Source organism: Salmo salar, chromosome 05 (genome assembly GCF_965601325.2).
Source record: "Salmo salar chromosome 05, fSalSal1, whole genome shotgun sequence".
Classification (NCBI taxonomy): Eukaryota; Metazoa; Chordata; class Actinopteri; order Salmoniformes; family Salmonidae; genus Salmo; species Salmo salar.
Window position 1 is genome coordinate 40,017,220 of NC_138295.1, and position 17,920 is coordinate 40,035,139.

The 17,920-nt window shown below is 42.1% G+C and overlaps 1 protein-coding gene across 1 annotated transcript; it reads right to left on the reverse strand.

The window, feature by feature from the left end:
- Window positions 1–4,697: 4,697 nt before the first annotated feature.
- LOC106604823 (type-2 angiotensin II receptor-like) lies at window positions 4,698–5,627 on the reverse strand. The gene has a single exon (XM_014199870.3). The coding sequence runs from the start codon at window positions 5,625–5,627 to the stop codon at window positions 4,698–4,700; it is 930 nt and encodes a 309-aa protein (XP_014055345.3).
- Between the last annotated feature and the right edge of the window lie 12,293 nt (window positions 5,628–17,920).

Here is a 17,920-nt window from a genome sequence, read left to right on the forward strand (position 1 = left end):
TATTTTGCAGATATTTCGATTGTCTTTTAGATTCGGGTTATTTAGAGTTCAGTTTCATTGCAGAATAATAACTGTATAGCGAAAACATTGTGTCTGTTTCCCAACAGGAAGGCATCTGTTTGCTAATGCGCAGCTGTCAGACCTGGCAGTGGGGCTGGTCCTCCTGGCCTGCTCCCTGGCCCTGCTCTGTTCCTGCTTGGTGCTCCTGTTCAAGCTGATCAAGGTCAAGAGGCAAATGTCATCTAGAAGGTCATCAACACAGGTGGGTGCCCGCTGGAGATAGATTGCAAAATCTTGATACTAAATATGAACTCCACTGGCAAGATTTTCAGACAGACAAGACAGACAGACAGACAGAAAGACACCTAATCACAATCTTGTTCTAACTCTTCTCCCTGTAGACTTGCCGTGCAATTTGGCCTACGGGCTACCTGGCCATGTTCGTGGGATCAGGGATGACCTTCATTGTCCAGAGCAGCTCTCTCTTTATAGGTGAGGGACTTCTGGCTAGGAAAGACATCTACCTACTCCATTCCATGCACGAGTAACAATAAATATGGGCTAAAATACCAATATTTTCAAAGATTTTCTGTAATGATTGATTATCAATATCATAGACAGAATAATAACGAATAGAGAGGGGTGTTTATGAAATGTTGCATCTATTCACAGAAAGAACACTGATGTACTGTATACCTGAAATATATACAAACACAATCAATTAACTCATACAGAGTCATACATTCTCATTTTATCTCATTGCTCACATGCTGGTCCAGACTAAAACCCCTGTAGTTTGTGAGATAGCATGGCTATAAAGAAAGACAGCAGGCAAACACTTGCAAGTACAATCAGATAAACACTGACCCACTTGGCATCTGGGCCGACAGGTAGCCTAGTGGTTAGAGCATTGGACTAGTAACCGGAAGGTCGCAAGATTGAATCCCTGAGCTGACAAGGTAAAAATCTGTTATTCTACCCCTGAACAAGGCAGTTACCCACTGTTCTTAGGATGTCATTGAAAATAAGAATTTGTTCTTAACTGACTTGCCTAGTAAAATCCAGATCACGTAGTTTGATAAAGTCAGAGTTAAACTTTGCATCTTCATTTGAAAAATGGTTTGAATATTTACAAAAACAATGGATTAATAGATCCATAATTGTTTGATTATCAGGTAAGAAATGCTAATATCAATGAGGTATGTACACTGTAAGTGTCACATGCGTCGAAAGGATTGGACCAAGGCGCAGCGTGGTGAGTGCTCATCTTCTTTTATTATGAAAGAACACTTAAACAAAATAAACAAACGCCAAACAACAGTTCTGTAAGGACAACGACTATACGAAAAACAACCACCCACAAACAACCACCCACAGGCTGCCTAAGTATGGCTTCCAATCAGAGACAACGAAAGACACCTGCCTCTGATTGGAAACCATACTCGGCCAAACCTGGAAAATGAAACATAGAAAATGAAAACTAGAACACATTCCCCTGGAAACAAACAAACCCCAAAACACACAAAACAAGCCCCCTGCCACGCCCTGACCATTCTAATATGGCAAATGACCCTTTTCACAGTATAGGATGTGACAGTAAGTATAAAACAATCTAAAATCAAGGAGTATGTTTTATTAGTACATATAAGACAGTGGCTGGAAATCTACAGTGGATGAGAGACTACTGTGTCACTCCGGAGTCACATTGTTCTCTGGCTGTCTGGTGTTTCTGGAGGCGAAGGCATGGAGGAATGGATTCACACAGCTGTTGATCAGAGCTCCAACAATGCTGAAACTGACCTTACAAAACTTTATCAGAGCCTTATCTTTCGCCAATATAGCTGCCACTTCCAGCACATTGATGCCATTGACAGGAGTCCATAGTATGAAGAAGATCACAATGATGCTGGTCACTAATCTGGTCATCCTGGGGCTCCTGAAGAAAGCTGTTTTGTTCACTTTTCAGTGGAGGCGGATATACAGTGGAAGTCGGAAGTTTACATACACCTTAGCCAAATACATTTAAACTCAGTTTTTCACAATTCCTGACATTTAATTCTAGTAAAAATTCCCTGTCTTAGGTCAGTTAGGTTCACCACTTTATGTTAAGAATGTGAAATGTCAGAATAATAGTAGAGAGAATGATTTATTTCAACTTGTATTTCTTTCATCACATTCCAAGTGGGTCAGAAGTTTACATATAATCAATTAGTATTTGGTAGCATTGCCTTTAAATTGTTTCACTTGGGTCAAACGTTTCGGGTAGCCTTCCACAAGCTTCCCACAATAATTTGGGTGAATTTTGGCCCATTCCACCTGACAGAGCTGGTGTAACTGAGTCAGGTTTGGAGACCTCCTTGCTCACACAAGCTTTTTCAGTTCTGCCCATAAATGTTCTATGGGATTGAGGTCAGGGCTTTGTGATGGCCACTGCAAAATCTTGATCATTTTGCCACCATTTTGGAAGTATGCTTTGGGTCATTGTCCATTTGGAAGACCCATTTGCGACCAAGCTTTAACTTCCTGACTGACGTCTTGAGATGTTGCTTCAATATATCCACATAATTGTCCTCCTCATGACGCCATCTATTTTGTGAAGTGCACCAGTCCCTCCTGCAGCAAAGCAACCTTACAACATGATGCTGCCACCCCTGTGCTTCACGGCTGGGATGGTGATCTTCGGCATGCAAGCCTCCCCCTTTTTCCACCAACATAACGATGGTCATTATGGCCAAACAGTTCTATTTTTGTTTCATCAGACCAGAGGATATTTCTCCAAAAAGTACAATCTTTGTCCCCATGTGCAGTTGCAAACCAAAGTCTGGCTTTTTTATGGCAGTTTTGGAGCAGTGGCTTCTTCATTGCTGAGCGGCCTTTAAGGTCATGTCGATAAAGGACTCGTTTAACTGTGGATATAGATACTTTGTACCTGTTTCCTCCAGCATCTTCACAAGGTCCTTTGCTGTTGTTCTGGGATTGATTTGCACTTTTCACACCAAAGTATGTTCATCTCTAGGAGACAGAATGCGTCTCCTTCCTGAGCGGTATGACGGCTGCGTGGACCCATGGTGTTTATACTTGCCTACTATTGTTTGTACACATGAACGTGGTACCTTCAGGCATTTGGAAATTACTCCCACGCATGAAGCAGACTTGTGGAGATCTACAATTTTTTTTCTGAGGTCTTGGCTGATTTCTTTTGATATTCCAATGATTTCAAGCAAAGAGGCACTGATTTTGAAGGTAGGCCTTGAAATACGTCCACAGGTACACCTCCAATTGACTCAAATGATGTCAATTAGCCTATCAGAAGCTTCAAAAGCCATGACATAATTTTCTGGAATTTTCCAAACTGTTTGAAGGCACAGTCAACTTAGTGTATGTGAACTTCTGATCCACTGGAATTGTGATACATTGAATTTTAAGTGAAATAATCTGTCTGTAAACAATTGTTGGTTAAATTACTTGTGTCATGCACTCAGTAGATGTCCTAACCGACTTGCCAAAACTATAGTCTGTTAACAAGACATTTGTGGACTGGTTGAAAAACGAGTTTTAATGACTCCAACCTAAGTGTATGTAAACTTCCGACTTCAACTGTAGGCTGTAGCCATGATAGTGAAGGGAACCACAAATCCCTGGACATTCTCTAGAAGCAGCACCGCCACTTTCTGAGCATCTGATGTGAAAACATACTGACACTGGACCTGTTCACTTTCATCGTGCTTCAAATCCCTCACCACCACTCCTTTAGGGATAGACAGGACACTGGCTACCCCCCTTAAGACAGCCACCAGCTCCCTCTCTTTTGCCCTTCCCAGCCGGTCCCAAGTCTGTAGATACAGGACCTGGAGGTAGGGCTGGATACTCAGTAGTGTGACAGTCTGCAAGCTGGTGTAGATACTACAGTAGACTAGATAGGCAAGGAACTTACAAGCAACCCGGCCCAACACCCAGTTGAAGAGAAAGCTGTGGATCTATATAGGTAGGGTGATGAGGCATAGTATATCAGAAACAGCCAGGTTCAACATCTGGCTCAAACTGGATAGATCTTGGTTTTGGTGAAGGTTGACCATCACTGCGATGTTCCCGGGAATGCCGATTAGGAAGCAGAAAGTCAAGACTACGCTAGGGGCTATATATCCGCTGTCACAGGAGAAATCTGGAGGACTGAGGAAGGAGGCATTAGAGGTGGAGGAGTTAAGTTTCTCCATTTCTAGCGGTGAGACTGACTGACCGGTCGTATGGCTGGAGTAACAGGCTGTCAGAAGAAGTACAGTTTTCATCTGAAACAGGAAGCACAATACTCTGAATAGCTGTTTTTCTGTCCAGTGAATTTGCTATCCAAATGAGTCTGAGTTGGTAGTTATGGAAACATCTTGGTTAAATGTTTTGTTTCAGTAAGAATTTGCCTTGGCTGTTTGAATGTACTGTATTCGTCATGTGAAACCACAGATGACAAGATGTATATCTTAAATGATCTGGATAATCTTGGATAACGAAGCAACCTATTAATGTTTTCCATCCAATACTCAAATACACAGAAAATATGTATTTCAAATACAAAAACTCAAATAATCATGCTTTTGAACTGAAGACTGTCACAGTAAGTAAAACAATAATTACACTGTTAAAATGATCAATGAGTGGCTGAGAAATTACAAGATTGTGCCTTGGGATCAGTGGTGACTAGTGAGTCACACTGGATTGTGACTGGTCTCTGGCTGTCTGGTGTTTCTTGAGGCGAAGGCATACAGGAATGGATCCACACAGCTGTTGACAAAGGTCAGAGCTCCAACAAAGTTCAAACTGGCATCACAAAACTCTAGTAGAGTCTTATCGTTGGCCATGATGGCCGCCACTCCCAGCAGGATAATGACGTGGAGAGGAGTCCATAGGACAAGGAAAGTCACAACAATTCTGCTCACTAGCTTGGTCATCCTGGGTCTTCTGGAGAAAGCTGTTTGGTTCACCCTCCTATGGAGGCAGAAATACGCAGTGGCAGTGATTGAGAATGGAACTACAAATCCCACTAGAGTTCCCAGGAGCAACACGGCCACCTGCTCAGCATCTGATTTGAAACCAAAATAGCACTGCACCCGTCCACTCTCATCCTGCTTCAAATCGCGAAACACCATCGCATTAGGGATAGCCAGAGCCCCTGCTACCCCCCACAAGACAGCCTGAATCCCCCTCTCCTTTGTCACTCCTAGACTGCCCCAAGTCTGTGGATAGAAGACCTGCAGGTAGCGCTGGATGCTCAGTAGACTGACAGTCAGCAGGCTGTTGTAGATGCTACTGTAGACCAGGTAGGTAAAGAACTTACAAGCAACCCGGCCCAGCACCCAGTTGTAGAGAAAGCTGTGGATCCATATAGGTAGGGAGATGAGGCAGAGCAAGTCAGATATAGCCAAGTTCAACATCAGTCTCCGGCTCAAACTGGATAGATCTTGGTTTCGGTGAAGGATGAATATCACTGCGATGTTCCCGGGAAAGCCTATTAGGAAGCACAGAGACATGAAGATGCTAGGGGCTAGATTTTCACGGTCCCAAGAGAAGAGTGGAGGACTGAGGAAGGAGGCATTAGAGGTGGAGGAGTTGAAAGTGGAGATGTTAAGTCGCTCCATTTCTAGCAAACTGACCAGTCGACTGACTCTGAGTAACAGGCATCTTATCTGGTTGAGGAAGTATCGTACTTTGAAAAGCTGCCTTTTTGTCCAGTGAATTTGCAATCCAAATGGTATTGGTAGTTAGGGAAAGTCCCTGGTTAGATGTAGTGTGTCAGTGGAAATGTGCATGGGCCCTCTAAATGAGCACATCAATGCAATTTCTGAGAATGGAGTTAGTCTATACAATATAAAGCTAATTTGAGTTAGAGAAAAGCAGTACGTGAATGCAAATCACTAACATTATACAAAAAGGACTTTCCTGTTTGTCACATGAATGACGGTTTCCTTGCTTCAAAATCAGTTTATGCACAAGGAGTGACTGCACTCTACACACTTAAAATATATATACAAACTCAGCAAAAAAAAGAAACGTCCTCTCACTGTCAACAGCGTTTATTTTCAGCAAACTTAACGTGTAAATATTTGTATGAACATAACAAGATTCAACAACTGAGACATAAACTAAACAAGTTCTGCAGACATGTGGCTAACATAAATTGAATAATGTGTGTCCCTGAACAAAGGGGAGGGGAGGGGGGGTTAAAATCAAAAGTAACAGTCAGTATCTGGTGTGGCTACCAGGTGTATTAAGTACTGCAGTGCATCTCCTCCTCATGGACTGCACCAGATTTGCCAGTTCTTGTTGTGAGATGTTACCCCATTCTTCCACGAAGGCACCTGCAAGTTCCCGGACATTTCTGAGGGGAATGGCCCTAGCCCTCCGATCCAGCAGGTCCCAGACATGCTCAATGGGATTGAGATCCGGGCTCTTCGCTGGCCATGGTTAGAACACTGATATTCCTGTCTTGCAGGAAATCACGCACAGAACGAGCAGAATGGCTGGTGGCATTGTCATGCTGGAGGGTCATGTCAGGATGAGCCTGCAGGAAGGGTACCACATGAGGGAGGAGGATGTCTTCCCTGTAATGCAAAGCGTTGACATTGCCTGAAATGACAACAAGCTCAGTCTGATGATGCTGTAACACACCGCCCCAGACCATGACGGACCCTCCACCTCCAAATCGATCCCGCTCCAGAGTACAGGTACCATCACCCCTGGTGAGGCAAAACCGCGACTTGTTAGTGAAGAGCATTTTTTGCCAGTCCTGTCTGGTCCAGCGACAGTGGGTTTGTGCCAATAGGCGACGTTGCTGCCGGTGATGTCTGATGAGGACCTGCCTTACAACAGGCCTACAAGCCCTCAGTCCAGCCTCTCTCAGCCTATTGCGGACAGTCTGAGCACTGATGGAGGGATTGTGCGTTCCTGGTGTAACTCGGGCAGTTGTTGTTGCCATCCTGTACCTGTCCCGCAGGTGTGTTGTTCAGATGTACCGATCCTTTGCAGGTGTTGTTACATGTGGTCTGCCACTGCGAGGACGATCAGCTGTCTGTCCTGTCTCCCTGTAGCTCTGTCTTAGGCGTCTCACAGTGCGGACATTGCAATTTATTGCCCTGGCCACATCTGCAGTTCTCATGCCTCCTTGCAGCATGTCTAAGGCACATTCACGCAGATGAGCAGGGACCCTGGGAATCTTCCTTTTGGTGTTTTTCAGAGTCAGTAGAAAGGCCTCTTTAGTGTCCTAAGTTTTCATAACTGTGACCTTAATTGCCAACCGTCTGTAAGCTGTTAGTGTCTTAACGACCGTTCCACAGGTGCATGTTCATTAATTGTTTATGGTTCATTGAACAACCATGGGAAACAGTGTTTAAACCCTTTACAATGAAGATCTGTGAAGTTATTTGGATTTTTACGAATTATCTTTGAAAGACAGGGTCCTGAAAAAGGGACGTTTCTTTTTTTGCTGAGGTTATATTTTAATTGCAGCCGTTTTGATCTCAATATCAAATCATTTCTGGGTAACAATTTTATACCTTACTGTGATTGTTTTCAATTAAAATGGTAAAAAATGAACAAGAATAGCTTCGTATGGATGTCGTTCCACTAAATGAGTGCCTTTTGGTATTTTAAGTAGACATTGTACACCAATATTGACTTTTAAATGCCTGTTATATTAAATGAAGCGCCATGTAGTATGGACCACATGAAGAATTCAATAAATCTGTGCAAAAAAAGAGCAAAAGTGCAAAGATTCTGCATTTTGACATGTCCCTATGACAGCCCTGTGTCATTTCTAAGAACATGTTCATATCAAATAAAATAAAATTAAATTGTATTTGTCACATGCACAGGTGTAGACCTTACCGCGAAACGCTAACTTACAGTACAAGCTCTTAATCAACAATGCAGTTCAAGAAATAGATTTAAATAAACTAAAGTAAAAAATTAAATAATAACCTTTTCCTGTAGTCCACGATCAGATCTTTTGTCTTGCTCAGATTGAGGGAGAGGTTGTTGTCCTAGCACCACACAGCCAGGTCTCTGACCTCCCTATAGGCTGTCTCATTGTTGTCGGTGATCATCCCTACCACCGTTGTGTCATCAGACTAACTTAATGATGGTTTTGGAGTCGTGCTTGGCCACACAGTCATGGGTGAACAGGGAGTATTGGAGGGGACTAAGCAGGCATCCCTGAGGGCCCCCCGTGTTGAGGATCAGCGTGGCAGATCAAATCAAATCAAACTTTATTTGTCACATGCGCCGAATACAACAGGTGTAGACCTTACCGTGAAATGCTTACTTACAAGCCCTTAACCAACAATGCAGTTCAAGATGGAGTTAAGAAAATATTTACCAAAAAACTAAAGTAAAAAAATGATAAAAGTAACACAATAAAATAACAATAACGAGGCTATATACAGGGGGTACCGGTACCGAGTCAATGTGTGGGGGTACAGGTTAGTCAAGGTAATTTGTACAAGTAGGTAGGGGTTAAGTGATTACGCATAGATAATGAACAGCGAGTATCAACAGGGGTGGGTGTCAATGTAAATAGTCCGGGTGGGCATTTGATTTATTGTTCAGCAGTCTTATGGCTTGGGAGTAGAAGCAGTTAAGGAGCCTTTTGGTCCTAGACTTGGCGCTCCGGTATCGCTTGCCGTGCGGTAGCAGAGAGAACAGTCTCTGACGTAGGTGACTGGGGTCTTTGACAATTTTCAAGTTGCAGAGGTAGGTGTTTAGTCCCAGGATCCTTAGCTTAGTGAATAGCTTTGTGGGCACTATGGTGTTGGAATGCTGAGCTGCAGTCAATTAACAGCATTCTCACATGTTCCTTTTGTCCAGGTGGGAAAAGGCAGTGTGGAGTGCGATTGAGATTGCATCATCTATGGATCTGTTGGGACGGTATGCGAATTGGAGTGGGTCTAGGGTTTCCGGGATGATGGTGTTGATGTGAGCCATGACCAGCCTTTCAAAGTATGTACACCCTGGCCCATCTACTGTACAAGCATCAATTCTGACTTGTGCTCTGATATCTGCTTCACTGATTTCTGCTCTCATAAAGCCTGGATTTTTTGCACGTTAACACTAGAAGCTTATTACCTAAAATAGATCAATTGAAAGTGAGGAGTGGCAATCTTTACCAAGGATCACCTTCAGTGCTCGGATGTCTCTACCAAGTCTGTCCCCAAACCATTTTATTTACTGGTTTTAAGCATTAAACTTTCAAATAGTTCTTTGTTGACTGTTGCTGGGTGCTATTGTCCTCCATTAGCACCGGCCTGTAACCTACCTGCCCTAAGCTCTCTCCTGGCCCCTTACAAAAAGACTGAATTTGTCCTGCTAGGTGACCTGAACTGGGACATGCGTAAACCACCTGACCAAGTCCTAAAGCAATGGGACTCCCTAAATCTTTCTCAGTTTATTACCAATCCCACACGGTATGACTCCAAACACCCAGAAAAGGCTACTCTCCTCAATGTTATCCTCACAAATAATCCTGATAGGTATCAGTCTGGTGTTTTCTGTAATGACCTTGGTGATCACTATTTTACAGACCTTATTTTTTTATATTTTCAGTGGTATTGTTAACAAACACGCCCCCATAAAGAAAATGAGAATTAAAAACAGGTTCAGCCCCTTGTTTGACAGGGATCTTGCAGAGTTACTTCACCTCAAGAATTGCATTTGGCGAAAGGCTCGGCACACGCATACTCAGGCTGACTGGCTTTCGTTCAGGCAAATGAGAAATAAGTGCACTCAGGCTATCCAGAAGGCCAAAGTTAGTTACTTTAAGGAGCAGTTCTCTCTCTGTGGGTCTAAGCCCAAGAAGTTCTGGAAAATGGTTAAAGACCTGGAGAATAAACCCTCCTCCTCACAGTTGCCCACGTCCATTCATGTTGATGATGTGGTTGTTACTGACAAGAAGCACATGGCTGAGCTCTTTAATCACCATTTCATTAAGTCATGATTCCTATTTGACTCAGCCTTGCCCTTCCAACATTTCCTTATTTCCCACCACTTCTAATGCGACTAGCCCGAACACTTCTCCCTCTTTTCCCCAGTCCCGCTACAAAGTTTCTCCCTGCAGGCGGTTACTGAGTCCGAGGTGCTAAAGGAGCTCCTGAAACTTGACCCCAAAAAAACATCTGGGTCAGATGGTTTAGACCCTTTCTTCTTTAAGGTTGCTGCCTCTATTATCACCAAGCCTTCAACCTTTTTAAACTGTCTCTCCTTTCTGGGGAGGTTCCCATTGCTTAGAAGGCAGCCACAGTTCTGCCTTTATTTAAAGGGGGAGATCAAGCTGATCCTAACTGTTATAGGCCTATTTCTATTTTGCCCTGTTTATCAAAAGTGTTGGGAAATATTAATAATCAACTGACTGGCTTTCTTGATGTCTATAGTATTCTCTCTGGTATGCAATCTGGTTTCCGCTCAGGTTATGTATGTGTCACTGCAACCTTAAATGTCCTCAATGATGTCACCATTGCCCTTGATTCTAAGCAATGTGCTGCTATTTTTATTGACTTGAGCTTTTGACACGGTAGACCATTCCATTCTTGTGGGCTGGCTAAGGAGTATTTGTGTCTCTGAGGGGTCTTTGGCCTAGTTTGCTAACTACCTCTCTCAAAGAGTGCAGTGTATAAATTCAGAACATCTGCTGTCTCAGCCATTGCCTGTCACCAAGGGAGTACGCCAAGGCTTGATCCTAGGCCCCACACTCTTCTCAACTTACATCAACAACATAGCTCAGGCAGTAGGAAGTTCTCTCACCTATTTATATGCAGATGATACAGTCTTATACTCAGCTGGCCCCTCCCCGGATTTTGTGTTAAACTCTCTACAACAATGATTTCTTAGTGTCCAACAAGCTTTCTCTACCCTTAACCTTGTTCTGAACACCTCCAAAACAAAGGTAATGTGGTTTGGTAAGAAGAATGTCCCTCTCCCCACAGGTGTGATTACTACTTCTGAGGGTTTAGAGCTTGAGGTAGTCACCTCATTCAAATACTTGGGAGTATGGCTAGGCGGTACACTGTCCTTCTCTCAGCACATATCAATGCTGCAGGCTAAAGTTAAATCTAGACTTTGTTTCCTCTATCGTAATCGCTCCTCTTTCACCCCAGCTGCCAAACTAACCCTGATTCAGATGACAATCCTACCCATGCTAGATTACGGAGACATAATTTTTATATCGGCAGGTAAGGGTGCTCTCGAGCGGCTAGATGTTCTTTACCATTCAGCCATCAGATTTGCCACCAATGCTCCTTATAGGACACATCACTGCACTTTTTACTCTTCTGTAAACTGGTCATCTCTGTATACCCGTCACAAGACGAACTGGTTGATGCTTATTTATGAAACCCTTTTAGGCCTCACTCCCCCTATCTGAGATATCTACTGCAGCCCTCATCCTCCACATACAACACCTGTTCTGCCAGTCACATTCTGTTAAATGTCCCCAAAGCACACACATCCTTGGGTTGCTCATCTTTTCAGTTCGCTGCAGCTAGCGACGGGAACGAGTTGCAACAAACACTCAAACTGGACAGTTTTATCTCCATCTCTTATCTCCATCTCTTCAGTCATGGACACTCTTACAGTTGTCTGTGCCCAATAATGTTTGTGCTATGTTTTGTGCTGCTACCATGTTGTGATGGTACCATGTTGTGTTGCTACCATGTTGTTGTCATGTTGTGCTTCTACCATGCTGTATTGTCATGTGTTGTCATGTGTTGCTGCCTTTATTGCTATGTTGTTGTCTTAGGACTCTCTTTATGTAGTGTTGTGGTGTCTCTCGCCATAATGTGTGTTTTGTCCTATATTTTTTATTTGATTTATTTCTATTTTTAATCCCAGCCACCAGGAGGCCTTTTGCCTTTTGGTAGGCCATCATTGTAAATAAGAATTTGTTCTTAACTGATTTGCCTAGTTAAATAAAGGTTAAAGAAAATAAAGAAAATAAAAAAGCACTTCATGGCTACCGACGTGAGTGCTACGGGGCGGGTGTGTCAGTGAAGTCACTTGCCAGTTGGTCCACGCATGCTTTGACTACACGTTCTGGTAATCCGTCTGGCCCCGCGGCCTTGTGAATGTCGACCTGTTAAAAGGTCTTGCTCACATCGGCTACGGAGAGCGTGATCACACAGTCATCCGGAACAGCTGGTGCTCTCATGTATGCTTCAGTGTTGCTTGCCTCGAAGCGAGCATCAAAGGCATTTAGCTCATCTGATAGGCTCGCATCACTAGGCAGCTAGCAGCTGGGTTTCCCTTTGTAGTCTGTAATAGTTGTAGTCTGCAAGCCCTGCCACATCCAACGAGCATCAGAGCTGGTGTAGTAGGATTCAGTCTTAGTCTTGTATTGATGCCTTCCCTGTAGCTCAGTTGGTAGAGCATGGTGTTTGCAACACCAGGGTTGTGGGTTCGATTCCTACGGGGGGGCCAGCACAGAAAAAAAAAAAAAAACAATGTATGAAATGTATGCATTCACTACTGTAAGTCGCTCTGGATAAGAGCGTCTGCTAAATGACGTAAATGTTTGACGGTTCCTCTGACGGCAAAGTGGGATTCTTATAAGCGTCCGGATTAGTGTCCCACTCTTACTTAATCCCAAGATTTTTACAAGTTTCACCATCATTGTAAAGCCCTAGTTATTTTGTTGCTTTGACATTATTTATTTCATCTGATTAGTGATTCATTTACGTCTGTCCCTAATTTTAACCTCTTAGGGCTAGGGGGCAGTATTTACACCGCCGGATAAAAAACGTACCCGATTTAATTGGTTACTACTCCTACCCAGTAACTAGAATATGCATATACTTATTAGATATGGATAGAAAACACCCTAAAGTTTCTAAAACTGTTTGAATGGTGTCTGTGAGTATAACAGAACTCATATGGCAGGCAAAAACCTGAGAGATTCCTTTACAGGAAGTGGCCTGTCTGACCATTTATTGGCTTTCTTTGACATCTCTTTCCAAAACAAAGGATCTCTGCGGTAACGTGACACTTCCCACGGCTCCCATAGGCTCTCAGAGCCCGGGAAAAAGCTGAATGTCGTCATTCCAGCCTCAGGCTGAAACACATTATCGCCTTTGTCAAGTGGCCGATCAGGGGACAGTGGACTTAGGTGTGTGCACTGGTCGCCCCCGTCTTTCTTTTCTTTCCTCTATTTACTGAAACGCAGATTCCCGGTCGGAATATTATCGCTTTTTTACGAGATAAATTGCATAAAAATTGATTTTAAACAGCGGTTGACATGCTTCGAAGTACGGTAATGGAATATTTAGACATTTTTTGTCACGAAATGCGCCATGCTCGTAACCCTGATTTACCATTTCGGATAGTGTCTAGAACGCACGAACAAAACACCGCTGTTTGGATATAACGATGGATTATTTGGGACCAAACCAACATTTGTTATTGAAGTAGAAGTCCTGGGAGTGCATTCTGACGAAGAACAGCAAAGGTAATAACATTTTTGTTATAGTAAATCTGATTTTGGTGAAGGCTAAACTTGCTGGGTGTCTAAATAGCTAGCCCGTGATGGCTGGGCTATGTACTTAGAATATTGCAAAATGTGCTTTCACCAAAAAGCTATTTAAAATCGGACATATCGAGTGCATAGAGGAGTTCTGTATCTATAATTCTTAAAATAATTGTTATGCTTTTTGTGAACGTTTATCGTGAGTAATTTAGTAAATTGTTAGTAAATTCCCCGGAAGTTTGCGGGGGGTATGCTAGTTCTGAACATCACATGCTAATGTAAAAAGCTGTTTTTTGATATAAATATGAACTTGATTGAACAAAACATGCATGCATTGTATAACATAATGTCCTAGGGTTGTCATCTGATGAAGATCATCAAAGGTTAGTGCTGCATTTAGCTGTGGTTTGGGTTTATGTGACATTATATGCTAGCTTGAAAAATGGGTGTCTGATTATTTCTGGCTGGGTACTCTGCTGACATAATCTAATGTTTTGCTTTTGTTGTAAAGCCTTTTTGAAATCGGACAGTGTGGTTAGATAAAGGAGAGTCTTGTCTTTAAAATGGTGTAAAATAGTTTTTAAACCTGTTCATTTCTGCTACCATGACATTTCTTCTCACAAATAAATTGCCTGTACAGCAATAATCTACGAGAGACCTTTAGTCATTTTAAGACACTTACTTTGATCTCAAAAGCAGAATGAAATATTTTTCAATAAAGTACCTTGAGAATAAATATAGCTGAAACAACAATATCTCTGCACTTAATAACCTCTAGGGGCTAGGGGGCAGTATTTTCACGGCCGGATGAAAAACGTACCCAATTTAAACAGGTTACTACTCTGGCCCAGAAAATTGAATATGCATATTATTAGTAGATTTGAATAGAAAACACTCTGAAGTTTCTAAAACTGTTTGAATGGTGTCTGTGAGTATAACAGAACTCATATGGCGGGCAAAAAAACCTGAGAAAAATTGTATCAGGAAGTGGGAGAATTTAGAAATGTAGTTTTTGTTTAGAATCCCTTGGAAAACTACAGTGACATAGAATTTACGTTACACCTCCTAACTCTTCCATTGGCTGTCAACAATCTTTATGAACAGGTTTCAACCGTCATCTGTTACCGGGCAGATCATTTTGGCTCAGTCAATCATTGGCCAGTCTGAGGAGAGGTGTCTTATGATGCGCGTACACGTGACGTCATCGTCTTTTTGTTTTTCCTCTGGGATGAATAGCTTTTGCCTGGTTGTAAAATTATCGCAATTTTACGTTAAAAAATACCCTAAAGGATTGATTGTAAACATCGTTTGACGTGTTTCTAGAAATGGTAATGGAACTTGAACATTTCGTCTATGGATTTGCGTCCACGCCACATGGCATTGTAAAGTGTTCTGGATGGGTCAACAAAACGGACGTATTTGGACATAAATGATGGACTTTGCAGAACAAATGAACATTTCTTGTGGAAGTGGGTGCCCATCCGAGTGCATTCCGCCGAAGATCAGCAAAGGTAAGTAAATATTTCGAACATATTGTTAGAGATTTGTCGACGCCGTGGTTGTAGGCTAACTGTATAGCTTAGCATTGAAGGCTAAGTTCTGTACTCAAAATATTGAACAATGTGCTTTTTCTGTAACGTTATTTTGAAATCTGACAAAGTGGTTGCATAAAGGAGTAGATTATCTCTAATTCTTTAAATAATTGTTATAAAACTTTTCAACGTTTATGAGTTCTTCCGTAAATTAAATGTGCCTATTCACCGGAAGTTATGAGGAGAAAACATTTTCTGAACGCCACGAGCCAATGTAAAAATTGGGTTTTTGGATATAAATATGTACTTGATCGAACAAAAAATGCATGTATTGTCTAACATGATGTCCTAGGAGTGTCATCTGATGAAGATTGTCAAAGGTTAGTGCTTAATTTTAGCTGTATATCTGGTTTTGTGATGGCTATCGTGCTTGGAAAATTGGATGACCCAATATGATGACTTAATTAACAATACCATGCAGCCAGGGTAGAACTGGGTGAGTGACTATTAACCTAGAACGCGTGGAAGTCTATTAAACACACCTGATTTAGTTTCTATCTTATATAATGAAGGTCCTTGGGTTTAAAATGAGCGAGAGTTGTGCCTGTACTGTGTGCTGTAATAAGCCTTGTTAAATGCGCTTACATTCCATTACTAATGTGCTTGGCTGGAGGTGAGGCTAATCTTAATCTGTCGTGAGCCATTAGTGTGAACATGTGATGGCTGGGCATTCTCTCACTGTGAAGGATCAGCATGCTAGCACATACCAATACAAGATAAGTCTCATGGTCTGTATAGAGAAGCCAATCATATGAGATGGGGATTTGGTGCAATGTATTATAATGTGAAACCCCTCTGTTTGTACAGAAAGGAAATTATGAGAGGTGGGAAGCCCGACAGCATGTGAATGTTCCATGACAACCAAGGTACGTGACAGGCTTCCAAGTGGTGCAGTGGTCTAAGACACTGCATCTCAGTGCTAGGGGCATCACTATAGACAACCTGGTTCGAATCCAGACTGTATCACAACCGGCTGTGATTGTGAGTCCCATAGAGCGGCGCACAATTGGCCCAGCGTTGTCTCAGTTTAGCTGGTATAGGCTGTCATTGTAAATAAGAATTTATTATTCACTGACTCGCCAAGTTAAATAAAAATAAATAAACGTGGGGTTGAGTTAAGATGGTGTCTATTTTCAGTAAATGTGTTAACCTTTGAGGTTTGTTTAATTGGCCACGGCAGTGTATTCATCTGAAAGTCAATGTAATAAAGTACAATGAGAGCCCACACATAATACAACGCCAGCCTGTTTTGAATGTCACTCTTTCCGCCGCGCTGCCTCTCCCTCTTGTTCTCTCCCCTGGCCCTTCACTGACTCTAACAAGATGCCTTAAAGGCAGGGGCGTAGAAGCGACTTTGACATTGGGGGACACACAAAAAATACAGGTTTTAAATGCTCATTTCAAGTCACTTTTGAGAAAGGGAGATAGCTAGTCAGTTGTACAAGTTAATGTATTTAACCTCTTGACGGTCGCCTAGGATAGGGGGCGCCAAAGCGCATTTTGAAAAAAAATTGGGGAAAAATGGTGCCCATTTAAAACGGCCTACAGAAGCTAGGATATGCATATAATTAATACTTGTGGATAGAAAACACCCTAAAGTTTCTAAAACTGTTTGAATGGTGTCTGTGAGTATAACAGAACTCATATGGCAGTCAAAACCCCGAGACAGATCGAAACAGGAAGTGGAATTCTGAATTGCAAACTCAACTTCATCACGTTGCCTATTAATCACACCGTGAGCTATGGTTCATTGAGCACTTCCTATTGCTTCCACTAGATGTCCCCAGTCTTTACAAAGTGATTTGAGTCTCCTACTGTGAAAACTGACAGAATGACACGCTGTGGAACGTGGTCACACGGAGAGGGCCATCACCATTATGACGCCGGCCCCCCTGGTTACCCTCCCCTTTCGAAACGTTTATAAAGACAATGCAATCGTCCCCCTTGAATCTTATTGGAGCTATGGTTGAAAAAGGCCCTAAAATTTATGTTATACAACGTTTGACATGTTTAAACGAACCTAAATAAGAAAAAAATGAATTTTGTTGAAAGAGTAGCCCCGCGCACGTCGGAACTTTTGGTGCAGCCTTCAGAACGCGCTAACAACAACAAGCTAATGGAACATAAAGGATGAACTTTTTCGAACGAAAATACATTTGTTGTGGACCTGGGATTCCTGGAAGTGCCTAAGGATGAAGATAATCAAAGGTAAGGGATTATTGACAATAGTATACAAGACTAGATTTGATATGCGATTGTTCCAAGATGGCTAGCCTATTGCTATTACTAGCCTATTGTTCTGAGTATCGCATCCCCTTTTATCGCAAAGTGTGATTACCCAGTAAAGCTATTTTTAAATCTGGCATTACAGGTGCTTTCAAGAGATATTCATCTATAAATCTTAGAATGACAATATTACATTTTAAAAATGTTTTCGAATAGTAATTTAGTAAAGTGTAGCGCTGTTTCATCGGATGCATTTGAGGGAAAATAGTTAGTCAACGTTACGCACCGATGTAAAATGCTGTTTTTATATATAAATATGAACTTTATCGAACAAAAGAATGCATGTATTGTGTAACATGATGTCCTAGGTGTGTCATCTGATGAAGATTGTCAAAGGTTAGTGCTGCATTTAGCTGTTTTTTGGTTATTTGTGATGCATGTGGTTGGTCGGAAAATGTCTATGTGGCTACTTTTACGATATACTCCTCTAACATAATCTAATGTTTTGCTTTTGCTGTAAAGCCTTTTTGAAATCGGACAACGTGGTTCGATTCAGGAGAGGTGTATCTATAAAACAATATAATTTGAAAAAAAAATTGAATATTTTTTT

Coding starts and splice junctions, on each gene's coding strand:
- LOC106604823 (XM_014199870.3), bottom strand. CDS start 5,627: ATGGAGCGACTTAACATCTCCACTTTCAACTCCTCCACCTCTAATGCC.